This window comes from Xiphophorus hellerii, chromosome 18, assembly GCF_003331165.1.
Source record: "Xiphophorus hellerii strain 12219 chromosome 18, Xiphophorus_hellerii-4.1, whole genome shotgun sequence".
NCBI classification, from domain to species: Eukaryota; Metazoa; Chordata; class Actinopteri; order Cyprinodontiformes; family Poeciliidae; genus Xiphophorus; species Xiphophorus hellerii.
In genome coordinates this window covers 19077345-19089644 of record NC_045689.1, presented here as the reverse complement: position 1 = coordinate 19089644, position 12300 = coordinate 19077345, and the positions used below count along the sequence as shown (strand labels likewise).

General features: G+C 41.5%; 1 protein-coding gene across 1 annotated transcript in view; it reads left to right on the top strand.

The window, feature by feature from the left end:
* The window catches only part of inppl1a (inositol polyphosphate phosphatase-like 1a), a 31309-nt gene that overhangs the window by 14987 nt on the left and 4022 nt on the right, over positions 1-12300 (top strand). The window contains exons 7-25 of the mRNA XM_032545381.1: positions 762-851; positions 2577-2675; positions 3518-3668; positions 4117-4223; positions 5532-5634; positions 5732-5928; positions 6101-6218; positions 6384-6480; positions 7363-7501; positions 7600-7699; positions 8416-8504; positions 8611-8692; positions 8782-8871; positions 9444-9557; positions 9865-10041; positions 10124-10279; positions 10443-10527; positions 11357-11443; positions 11558-12278. Coding sequence (XP_032401272.1) covers positions 762-851; positions 2577-2675; positions 3518-3668; positions 4117-4223; positions 5532-5634; positions 5732-5928; positions 6101-6218; positions 6384-6480; positions 7363-7501; positions 7600-7699; positions 8416-8504; positions 8611-8692; positions 8782-8871; positions 9444-9557; positions 9865-10041; positions 10124-10279; positions 10443-10527; positions 11357-11443; positions 11558-12278 — 2802 coding nt within the window. The remainder of the gene's footprint in view (positions 1-761; positions 852-2576; positions 2676-3517; positions 3669-4116; positions 4224-5531; positions 5635-5731; positions 5929-6100; positions 6219-6383; positions 6481-7362; positions 7502-7599; positions 7700-8415; positions 8505-8610; positions 8693-8781; positions 8872-9443; positions 9558-9864; positions 10042-10123; positions 10280-10442; positions 10528-11356; positions 11444-11557; positions 12279-12300) is intronic.

Below are 12300 nucleotides of genomic sequence, written 5' to 3'. Positions count from 1 at the left end.
TTTAAAAGATTTTGATGCAGTAGGCTAGTCAAGTTTGACTAAAATTTGGACGACGCGTATGGGTTGAAACTTGCTTTTTGCAACACTGGTTGTTTTTGCTATATGCCTCATTAAGCTGAATTGTGATTAGTTGTTTATCAACATCCAGTCTTTGGAGCAGTGAGTCAAACCTCACACAGAGGAAGGAAAAACGGTGAAGACATTACTAGCAGCCGGCACAAAAAATAGTAAAAATGTTAGCTGGAGTAAGTCAGCAAGGTCACAGCGGTTTGCAGAAGCTACAAGGCCTGTCAAGTGAATTAACCTTACCTTAACCTTTATTATAGCTCAATTAAAACCACAATCCACTTTTGATCTTGTGGTGAAACAACTCAACCTCATAATCTGGAGTCTTAATAGTCCCCCATCAAGATTTGAACACAAGCAAACTCTGGTTGCTGATCTAACCTTTTGCCTCAGACTCACCCTTGCAGATGATTTTATACAGACAAGATACATTTGTATTCTCCTGAACTAAATAATTTCTGTCTGACACAGAAAAGGTCAAACTTGGATTTTAATTACCTCATTTCAGCAGCCACTTTAGTTACCGTCGAGGGGGATTCCCATTAAACTGTCCTGTTTTACCATGGAGAATACTGTTTGCAGTTTAAAACGATCAACTACAAATAGTTTTACATCATCATTAGTTTGTCTTAGTTTTATGTTCAAAAATAACTGATCTCGGAGGGTTTTAATAGTTTTTGTTCTTCCTCCATCAGTCGGTGAATCAGGGAGGAGACCAGGAGCTGGAGAACTTGGTGACCAAGTTGGCCATTCTCAGAGATCTGCTGTCCTCCATAGAAAAGAAGGTAAACAAAGCAACACAGAACTTAAATCTGTGAGCTTTAATCTTCACACACAATAGGTCCACTTCCTCTCTTCTCCTGTGACTCTGACATTTTTTTTCCTGTCCACACACATGCACGCACACTCATGTTGTTATTTAAAGCTGAAGGGGTGGTCAAGAAAACCTCATTCACATGATAGATCATCTGTTTTTAACCTCTGGCTAACTGAGTTTCTAGTGCAGCATCACAACTGCAAGGAACGCCTTTTTTAGGCATTTAAGCTCAACATTTTGAGGACAATTTCAGATGGAGTCAGGGTTACTTGGGAAATACTGCACTTTTCTTGTAAAGGTTCCTTTAGATTACACATACTCTCAGTGCCCTGAACTCTATCAGTGAGTTGTGTGTCTGAATACTGAGTTTCACAATGGTGCAACAGCAACCACAAGACATGAATTAAAGGCAGTGGATTACAAGGCTTCTTGTTGAACATGTCGATGTTATCTTCAATGGGAAACCCCTTTAATTTGTCTACTTAGCAAGCAAAAAGGCTTCCTCTGTTAAATTCAGCTGCAGGGGTCACCTCTGGATGAAGTTCATGCTAAGTTCATATTGAGTGTATTCTTCGTGGTTCTACTGTAAGAGAGCAAACTATTATCGGAGTATCACAGCCTCTTCTTGGGTCCTGGGATAAGTGAGAAAACAAAACGGGAGGTGTTGAGTCTTAACTCGGAAAGGAAATGACAGAAGTTTGTCACTCTTGTTTGTGACGAAAGTGTTCACCGTGCTTCACCGGCAGCTCTAGGAAGAGTCCTGCTGTTTCCAAACTTCTTCTGTTTACTTCTGTGTGGAGGCCATTGAGACAATGGGACATTCAAAGCAGCAAAAATGTTTCTGGATCCTACTCCAGACTTGCGCCTCAAGACAGTCCTGTGTTTGAGGTCTACAGACAATTCCTTTCCAAATGAAATCCAATCAACTGAATTTAATTCAGGTATTAGGATATTCTTTTAATAACTATAACCTGACCTCTGACCTGCCTGCTGTGCTCTTTGGCCTCCATGATGCCGTTTGTTCACTAATGCTTTCTAACAAACCTCTGAATACTTCACAGAATAACTAGATTCACACTGAGATTAAATGACACACATTTGGACTATTTAATAATTAGGTGACTTCTGAACACAGTTGGCTACACTGGATTTTATTTGCAAGTATCAGAGTAATGTGGGCTTAATTAGACTTTAGTCAATGTTATAAAACCATGTAGCCCACAGTTATTCACTTTTTTGTCGCTTTAAATCTCAGTAAAATACATCGACATTTACATGTAACCTAAACAAAAAAAAAAAAGGTTCAAGGTTGTGAAACCTTTTTAGAAATAAACGCACCTGCACTTTCTAGAGCGTGTGGTGTCCAAAGCTGTATTTTGAACTTCCTGGGTCTGGTTTCCTCTCCCTCGTAAGGAGGGGCTTCGGCTGGCACAGGAGGAAATGGCCTCCAGTCCCGTCGAGCTACATGTCCAGACTCATGTGATAATGCTGGCTCTGCCTAAATCAGCCTTTAGGGAATGGGGAAACGTAATCCTGCATTCACATTCACTAAGGAAAAAAAGCACAATGTCTAAGCACGTTTCTCCTCTTTTTTTTTCACTTCTTATTGTTCTCCGGTCGTTTCTCTCTTGCTCTTACTTTTTATTGTTTTCCCGAATTAACCGCCTCTCTCTCTTTCTCTTTGTTCCCTCAGGCTCTGAAAGCTCTGCAGGACATGAGTTTGTCCTCACCGTGCTCCCCTCCGCCTTTCTCCATGCGCCACAGCAAAGCCATTCCTGTGCAGGCCTTTGAGGTACCACCTACACATTAGCCAACCACAAACAGATTGATCTCATTAGTTCTCATCGCACTGCATGATGATGGCATCCAGTGTTACAACAGAGGAGATCACTTAACTAAAGCAATATTTGAAGGGATTAGTAGTAAAGATCGTTGATTTAGTGTTTGCCAAAACCTTTAAAGTCAAATTATTCTTTGAAGATAATGTAATCTTAATTGGAAAATTATTACATTTGTCACTTAACCTGTTACTTGCTGTGTTTCAGTGTTTAAGCATCTTTACGTTTGAATTTAACCACTGAGATGTGTTTTAGTGTGCCAGAAGGCAGACCGGATTTAAATTATGACTGAGCAGGACAGCTTTGGTGTTCTGTAAGTCACAAAATGTGTCAGCACAGCTGACATGTGGGGCACCAAGAATGATCGTAATGCATTTCCTCTTGGCTCATCTTTGACGTTGTGTTGCCGTTTATTATTTTTGGCACCTTCACAATGGAGAGGATTTTCAAGGAAGTGAGAACACCGCTTTGTTACATATATAAGTTTGTCAAATTTAGTCGGCTTAAATCTAAAATTTTAAGAGATAACTTGAAGGGATGCAAAACCATCTTCCTGAACAAGTCAGCAACTTTAAGTAAGATATCACAATCAGTGTTACCACGGAAACAGACTGGCTCACTAATTTTGAGGTTCGCTGTAACAGCTGGCTTAAAACTGCTGCAGATGGTGAATGACTATCAGAATCACCAATCCAAGCTAATGGATTTGATCCCTGTTAAAGTTTAAAATTATGTTTGAGTGATTTGCACACAGGTGTGTTTGTTTCTTTGTAAAGTGTCTCCTGATTGATCACAGGTGAAGCTGGATGTTTACCTGGCGGAGCTGACAAAGATAGGAAAGAGTCAAAAATACACTTTGTCTGTGGATGTCGAGGGAGGGCGGCTGGTGGTGATGAAGAAGGTGAAGGACAACCAGGAGGACTGGACCACCTTCACACACGACAAAAGTAAGAATCTCTTTACATTTAAACAGCTTATTATTCAGAATAATCATACTGACTGAAGTATGTGCGTTTCTCTTTGCTGCTATTGTTTCATATCTGAGATTTTTTATTCTTATTAGCGACATAGCATGCGCACAATTTAAAACTTTTGATTGAAGAAAATTGGATTTGTCTGTGTCCTCTCAGTAGAAACCAGATGTTTACACACACCACACAAAAGACACATACCCTTTTTTGTCACTGTGACATTGTTTTTTCTGTTGGGATTACTATGTTATAGTTGCTTTATGCAGGAAGAGCAAATAAAAGGGGCAGAAAACAGTTTTGCCTGAGAGTGTTTTCTGCCATAAACATGTTGGATTTTCAAATATGGCCGATGTTTTGTGCACTAAACAAGATTTAGCCCATCCTAACCATCTGTCTGCTGTTCCTCTTGTCTGTCTCCCACCAGTCCGTCAGCTGATCAAGTCCCAGAGGGTTCAGAACAAGCTGGGTATTGTGTTTGAGAAGGAGAAGGACAAGAGTCAGAGGAAAGACTTCATCTTTGCCAGCGCCAAGGTTTGTACATATATGCAGTGGTTTGGCATAACACTCTGTCCTCTGAAAGATGAAGTGAATAACACTAACAACGACGATAAAAGTACGTTGCACAATAAAAACCACTGAGTTGGACCACCTTTTTTATGACAGAAATTCACTGTGGTATCCTTTCATTAAACTTCCACAAAGTCACAGCATTTATATCCATCCAGTGTTCACCAAGATCTTATTGACATTGAAAAAAGAATCAGACGTCTCCAGCACATCTCAAAGTATCTTACTTGGGGTTAAGGTCTGGACTCTGTGGTGCCCAGTTCATGTGTGAAGATGATGTCTAATGCTACCTGAACCACTGCATGCTCTTATCTTCCCACCCTGATGTGCTCGTCGCTGTGGAACATCAGGCCACATGACCTTCTTTCTTTGCTCGAGAGTCCAATCTTTATTCTTTCTTGCAAAGTTTATTTGTTGTTATTTAACTTCATTTATCAATAGTTTCCTTAAAGCTACACAGCAGTTTGTTACAAACCCTTCAGTTCCCTTCACATTGTTTTGTAGAAATGCTCTTTCATGCACACAAAGCCGTGAATTTTAGTGTTTCTTTTATAATTTAATTTTACTACATGTTTAACCAATCATTCAAGATTTTTTCCACATTATGTTTATGAAGATATCAGTTCCCCATTTTCCTCCAGTTTTTATGAATGTTTTGGATCAGTTCTTAGCCCAGTTTTAGTAACGTCAGGAATCTTTTTAGATGTGTTTTTCACGTGGTAAATTCCAATCATTTTGTCCCTCTGAAACAGATGAACATAGTTTCCGCAGGATGTGCCTTGTTGTTGACATGTTGTTTTAAGTAATAAAATTCAACTCATTGCATCAGTCAAGGTTATATAACTTGTCACCAGTTGAAACATAATAATCCCTGCAGTGATTTTTCACGTTTTTGGACAGGCAGTGTATTTAGCCACCTTGATTTTCCTTCTTTTTTTTTCTTCTCCTTTGGAAGTTTCAAATCACCAAACAAACTTTGATAGAAAATACAATCTTCAAATTTATATTTGACAGAGAATAATCTTAAACAATAATTCATGTGAAAAACTGCTAAGGATAACTGTAATGGTTTTATAACAATAGAAATAAGTAAAGATGAGAAATGAAAGAAATACTGTATACAAGTCTGTTATATGTCAGTAGCGTATTTGTTCAGCAAAAAGTAGATATTGCATGTGTTGAATAACTGACTTGATGAAAATAATGAAGAGATTTTTTTCCACATTTGAATTAATCTGGACAAACTTCTGCCCTCTGATGCGTTTTTTTCAGAAGCGGGAGGCATTTTGCCAGCTGCTGCAGCTCATGAAGAACAAACATTCCAACCAGGATGAGCCTGATATGATTTCCATCTTTATTGGCACCTGGAATATGGGTCAGGAACATAAAAGCACGCTGTAGCGCTCACTGACATATATTTCCAAAGTGTGATGAGTTTTAATCCAACAGCCAGACTTGGTCTTTGTGTTCAGGCTCGGTACCGTCACCTAAATCTGTGGCTTCCTGGGTGCTGTGCCGCGGCCTGGGGAAAACTCTGGACGAGATGACCGTCACCATTCCCCATGACCTTTACGTGTTCGGGTCGCAGGAGAACTCAGTGTGTGATCGGGAGTGGGTGGAGTCGCTCCGAGCCGTGCTGAAGGAGCAGACGGAGCTGGATTACAAACCGGTGAAGAAAATGTTTATTTTCACTCTTCAAATTAGGAAGTGGCTAAAAAGAAAAAATAGAAATCTCGGAGGAGAAGTTTGTAAAAAGCTGAATTAGGACTGTTTTTTTTTTTTAGTTTAGTCTAAATGCAGAAATGACCACCACAGGTTCCTTATTGTTGTGGCTTCTGCAGATCGCCGTGCAGACGCTGTGGAGCATAAAACTTGCTGTGTTGGTGAAACCTGAACATGAAAACAGGATCAGCCATGTGGGGATGTCCAGCGTTAAGACAGGAATCGCTAACACATTGGGTAAGAATGACACGACTGACTGCCTACTTTAACTGGTTATCAAGATTATTCATTATTATGTCGTCAGTTTGTAAACTCAAATTTTCAAAAGTTTTAAAAAACAAGGAATTAAGTTAATTTTCTCTTCGGTCTTCCATAATATTGTGTGCTTAATTTTTTGTCAAGGCAACAAAGGCGCGGTTGGCGTGTCGTTCATGTTCAACGGGACGTCATTTGGATTCGTCAACTGTCATCTGACGTCAGGCAATGAGAAGATTGCTAGGTACCAACTATCATCTCTCTATTTTTAAAACACATTTTCACCACATGGATGATTCTGAAGGTTGAAAGGCAGAGTGGGAATGAAGTTCCTTATCATTTTTTTACCCCCCAGATGAAGGAGCTCCTAACCTTGTATCTGAGTCCCAGCCTTGCTACAGGAGGCTAATTTCAGTCATTTATATCTTGTTTTTAATTTTTTTGGTCATCCAGAACTCTATTTGAATAAAACATACTATTAGATCTGTACAATCAATGTTATTGAATATTAAAGAAAGATTTTGTCATAAATGATTAGAAATAGGGCAGTGGTTGGGTCTGTGGTGGTTCAGGGGTAAAGCACAAACTGAATTAGTGCGTCAAGGACTAATTCCTGCGTCAAGGAATTAGTCCTCGACACAGATATCACAGGTTTGAGTCCTAGCTGATGCCACATGTCTCCCCCCTCTTTCATTCTGTCCAGTCAATAGCCTGATTTTCATAGTAATAAAAACACAATCAACCTCAGGCAGGCTAATCTGTCCTTTCATGATCATCACCATTACTGACACCTAGTGTACAAAAGTGGAATAGGTTTTCTGTTGGCTCTACATCAGATATCTGAGAGAAATAATTAAGCAATCACAGGGTTTCAGGTTAGTTGATGAGAATTAGGGTTGAAACATGGAGTCAGGCTGAATGTGATGCCTTGCTGTATTTTTGTTTTAAGTGTGAGACTACTATTAATACAAAATAATATGATCTTCAGTCTAAGGCATCAAATTGCTTCTTATATTAACTTAAAAATTACTTATTTATTTAATTTGTGAAAAAGCCCATTTTTTTCCTCATTTTTCTGCTTTATGTCTTCTCAATTGTCACCCAACAACTGTTTGACCTTTTCCAGGAGAAACCAGAACTATCTGGACATCCTTCGGCTGCTGTCTCTAGGAGACAAACAGCTGAGCTCCTTCGACATCTCGCTGCGCTTCACACACCTGTTTTGGCTCGGAGACCTCAACTACAGACTGGATATGGATATTCAGGTGAGTCAAAACAAAGTCCACTCGATCGATTGCAGCAACTTTGCGTGAAACATCGTTTCTGATCCATTTCTGTCCCCGTTGTTTGCGTGTTTCTGCAGGAAATTTTAAATTACATTAACAGGAAGGAATTTGAGCCTCTGCTCAAAGTGGACCAGCTCAACCTGGAGAGAGAGAAGAATAAAGTGTTTTTACGCTTTGGTTAGTGTCACTCATCAGATTTTTATTGTGTGCACTATTTTAAGGAGCTGAAATCTCATCGAAGTCAAAATGTTTCTGTCCTTTGCAGAATTTTAGTGGCTTTATAAATCAGCTTAAGTTATGACTCACAGTTACCAAAACCACCTACCCATCCTTTTAAATAGTTCACTAAAACCACAGGTTTCCTTTTCAGTTAGAGCAAGTGAGAGAGAAACCAGAGGAAAAAGAGGGATAGGCTGTAAATACACATATTTTGTGGGTTAGCTGTTTTTAAAAATATCCTTCACCCAGAAATTTTTATCTTTTTGTTTGTTAAAAAGTTTGAAAAAATACTATTAAAAGTTAGAATATCTGATTACTTGTTGTAGCCTTTTGTAAAAACAACTAAGGAATTATGTCTAATTATATTAAGAGGCTTTGTTTACTTATTATCCTTTCTGTGCTTTTAAAATGCAGGAACTAAATGTTCTGCTTACTCTCGGTTCACACATACGACGTACAAATCATGTACCATGTGTAAGCACCTTTTTAGTCAGGAACTGGATGCAAGCTTTTTGCCCTTAAGTGAGAGAGCAGCTTTAAAAACAACAGAATTTTCTAATTTTTAGGGATGCACAGTCAGAATAATACCAGTAGATCTACTAAAATGAAAAGCATCTGTTTTTTGTTTTTTTTTACATTTACAGAAAAATAATCCTTTTTCGTTTTGTGTGCAGCTGAGGAGGAGATCTCGTTCCCCCCCACCTACCGTTACGAACGGGGCTCCAGGGACACGTACGTGTGGCAGAAGCAGAAAGCTACAGGGGTGAGTTCGGGATTTAAACATCACAGCCTTCCTCTGACCTGCACTAATCTACATTTCCTCTTTATGAGAGTTCAAAGGAGAATTCAGCTTTTTTGTTGTTCTTTAGATGAGGACCAATGTACCGTCGTGGTGTGACCGGATCCTGTGGAAGTCGTATCCAGAAACACACATTGTTTGCAACTCCTATGGTGAGACAGATAAAAGATAGTAAAAATGGGTTCTGGGCTTGAAAATGCTTTTGGTTGCATTTTGAATGCTGACTGTGGCCGTTTTCCAGGCTGTACGGATGATATTGTGACCAGTGACCATTCCCCGGTGTTTGGTACATTTGAGGTTGGAGTGACATCTCAGTTTGTCTCCAAGAAAGGTAAATGTTTTAAGTCACATTTGTCAACAGAACCAAGGGCTTGGATTTGAAGTTTTTTACAGTACCTCGCAAAAGTGTTTATACTTCTGGACTTTGACTAGGTCATTCTAGAGTGGGGTTAGGACCTAACTGCAAACAGGACTTTAGTGCACGACTTATCAGATTTTTACAGTTTCTCTTACCTGACTTGCTTAACACTTAATAATCATGTGACCCCATTAAAGCACTTGGTTGCACTCAGTTTTATTTAGGGGTATCAGAGGGAAAGAAACTGAAAGACACGCCGCACCTTTCAGATTGCAGTGCTAAAAACCAGGGTAGTTTTGCACTTCCTTGTTGTGGTTTACCATATGATTCCAATAAAACACTTTAAAGTTTCTCATAACATGACAAAATGTTACATTTAAGGACCATACATGTGTTTGCAAGGTGATATAGATGGCTAATTTCATGTCTGCTGTAGTTTCCTTACAACCACCGCCTCTGTACTCATGCTTTTAATCTCACTCTTTCCACCCTTTCTCACCTCTTCTGCCCCCTTCTCTCTTTTCCATTTCTGTCTTCCTCTGTAGGTCTACCAAAGTCTTCAGAGCAGGCCTACATCGAGTTTGAGAGCATTGAGGCCATTGTGAAGACGGCAAGCCGGACTAAGTTCTTCATAGAGTTTTACTCCACCTGTCTGGAAGGTGAGTCGGAGGTTTCCGGATCCTCTCAGTGATTCTAAATCCTACACTCAACTGCAGCTCAGACCTTCTTTTTGCACAAAAAAATATATCTGGATGTATAAAAACTCACCATTGTTCTTTTTGCACCCCTATCCTGCCTCCCCTCCTCCTCTCCCTAAATTCAGACAGTCAGTATTCCTGTCAGCCAGCATCCATTTATTGACTGCATCCTCACCATGTTGCATGTAAATGAAACGTCTCGCTCCTCTTTCTTCCTCCCCACCTCATTCCCTCGTCCGTTCTTCTCTACGTTCCTCTGCGTTTTTAGAGTTCAAGAAGAGCTACGAGAACGACAGCCAGAGCAGCGACAATGTGAACTTCCTGCGTGTGGGCTGGTCCAACAAACAGCTCACCACGCTCAAACCACTCCTGTCGGAAATCGAGTACCTGCAGGACCAACACCTGCTGCTGACCGTCAAATCGGTGGACGGATACGAGTCCTATGGTAGGAGCAGGACTCTGCGATGTTAAATAAGAAGGGGACTGTATCGCAGCCCTAATGACCGTCTCTGTGTGTTTGTTGGTAGGAGAGTGTGTGTTGGCCCTTAAGTCAATGATTGGCAGCACAGCCCAGCAGTTCCACACCTACCTGTCCCACCGAGGAGAAGAAACAGGAAACATCCGGGGGTCCATGAGGGTCAGGGTCCCAGCTGAACGGATGGGCACCAGGGAGCGACTGTATGGTAATGGAACAGTGTTTGGATCAAAGGCAGATGTAGGCAGGGAGATCAAATATAAGCTAATAAAATTCTCTATAATATTTCACCTTTTTAAGCTCTAAAAATTAATTTCGATTTACCAAAGTCTTTGCAGCGTCTCAGGTTTAATTGAACTCTTTTGTTTCAGAGTGGATCAGTGTGGACCAAGACGAGACAAGCGGACCCAAAGGGAAATCCACCATGGTGTCCAGAGTGGGACACGAGTATGTGAAGTCAGTACAACTCAACCTGCCGTTTCCTCCTGCGCAGCATCACTGCTTACTGATACTGAAACTAACACAGGCTAACTCATAAAACCCACACAGATGTCTCTCTGATCCCGGAATGACCCGAGCAGAGTGTTTTCTATGCGAGGAAACCAACAGGAACTGTTGAGCTTAGTGACCAGACTGCCTGTTATTAGCAATAGTAACCTGGAAACAATGTATCTGTCTTCTTTTGAAGCATTTTGACAGGAAAGGAACAGCGTCACAAATAGAGACTGAACTGTGAAATGTTTGCCACTGGTTTAATGGGATGCTGACTGCAAATGAATCGTTTATTTCTACAGGTTTCATATAGTTTATAGATGGCGTCAAAGTTAAGATGCATAATGATGGACTAAATGCCACACCAATATTCAACACTTCTGAAATAATCTGTACTCCTATCACCTGCTTTTTAATGTTAGTAGTTGGACATTCTTGTAATTTTTAAAGTAGATCTTTTAGTTGAGAATTGATCAGGAGTTTTACAGTCCTGCGGGAATGAAAACAGTTTCTGTGCTGAGGAGTTTGAAACTGATTATCAGCTAATCAGAGCTGAGGATTTATGATGAGAGAGGAAACAAATTCAGGGACTCAACAGCAAAATGGCAGAGATTTAAAGATTTGATTATATGTTTTTTAACAGAGTTATTAAATCATTTGGTAATTTGAAATTAAGGTTGACATGTAGAATATGTTTTGATTGTATATTTTGATTTCTGAATGGCTTGGTCCGCAACCTGAGGCATCTTCTTGGAGCTGCATGCTAAATTGTTTTGACTGGTTTGTGGTGCAGACAGTCCGTGGTTCGTAAACAGCTGGGAGAGCTGGGGAAGGTCAACGAGGAGGGAGAAAAAAACTGCAAGGAGGAAAATACTGCAAGGTACGAACTCTTGACAGACTCATGTATTCATAACACAAAACCCAACCAAGCAGATAAACCATATGCAGCTACAATTACAATGTTGGATGTTTTGATTCTGTCTGTGTTGTAAAGATCCAAACAGGACACGCCAGACGGTGATTCATCGATCGGCAAAAACAGCTTCAACAATCCGGCCTACTACATCCTGGAGGGCGTTCCACACCCATCAGCTGCTGAGCTCCTCTCTTCTCCTACCTCTCCGACCGCCCCGCCCGTTAAAGCCCCGCCTCCCTCAGCTGGGACTCGAACCAAACTTCCTCCTGCAGCCTCTGGACCCGCTCACTCCCGCAGAACTGTGGCAGGACACCCAGCCCGCGGAGTCAGTGAGGAGAGCTCCTCGGAGGATGACGGAGGCGCTGCCCTGGCTGGCGCTCAAGGTGGAGGAATCGGAGGAACAGTTGGGAGCACCCTGAATCGCCCGCCTCCCGACTTCCCTCCTCCTCCTCTCCCTAAGGGAGCCCTGGAGACGACGGCGGAGGCCCAACTCAGCAAGCCTCGCTCTCTCTACCCGGACCTGGCCGAGGTCAGGATCCCGCCGGCCGGTCCCGCGGGGCCTCTGGTCATGGGAGACGGTTTCAGGCGAGGGGCGGCCGGGGCGTTGGACGATCAGTCGTGCTCTGTGCTGCAGATGGCAAAGACTCTGAGTGAGAGTGAGTTTCCTGGACAACCGCCCCGCGCTCCCTCGGCGCCACCCCCAGTTCGAGTGCCAACGATCGGTATCCTGGATGCCTGCCGCACCTTCCCACCCAGGAACCCTATCCCAGAGAGCATAGCAGAGGACATGCCAGAGGAGGTGAGACAGCTGCCCAAAATAC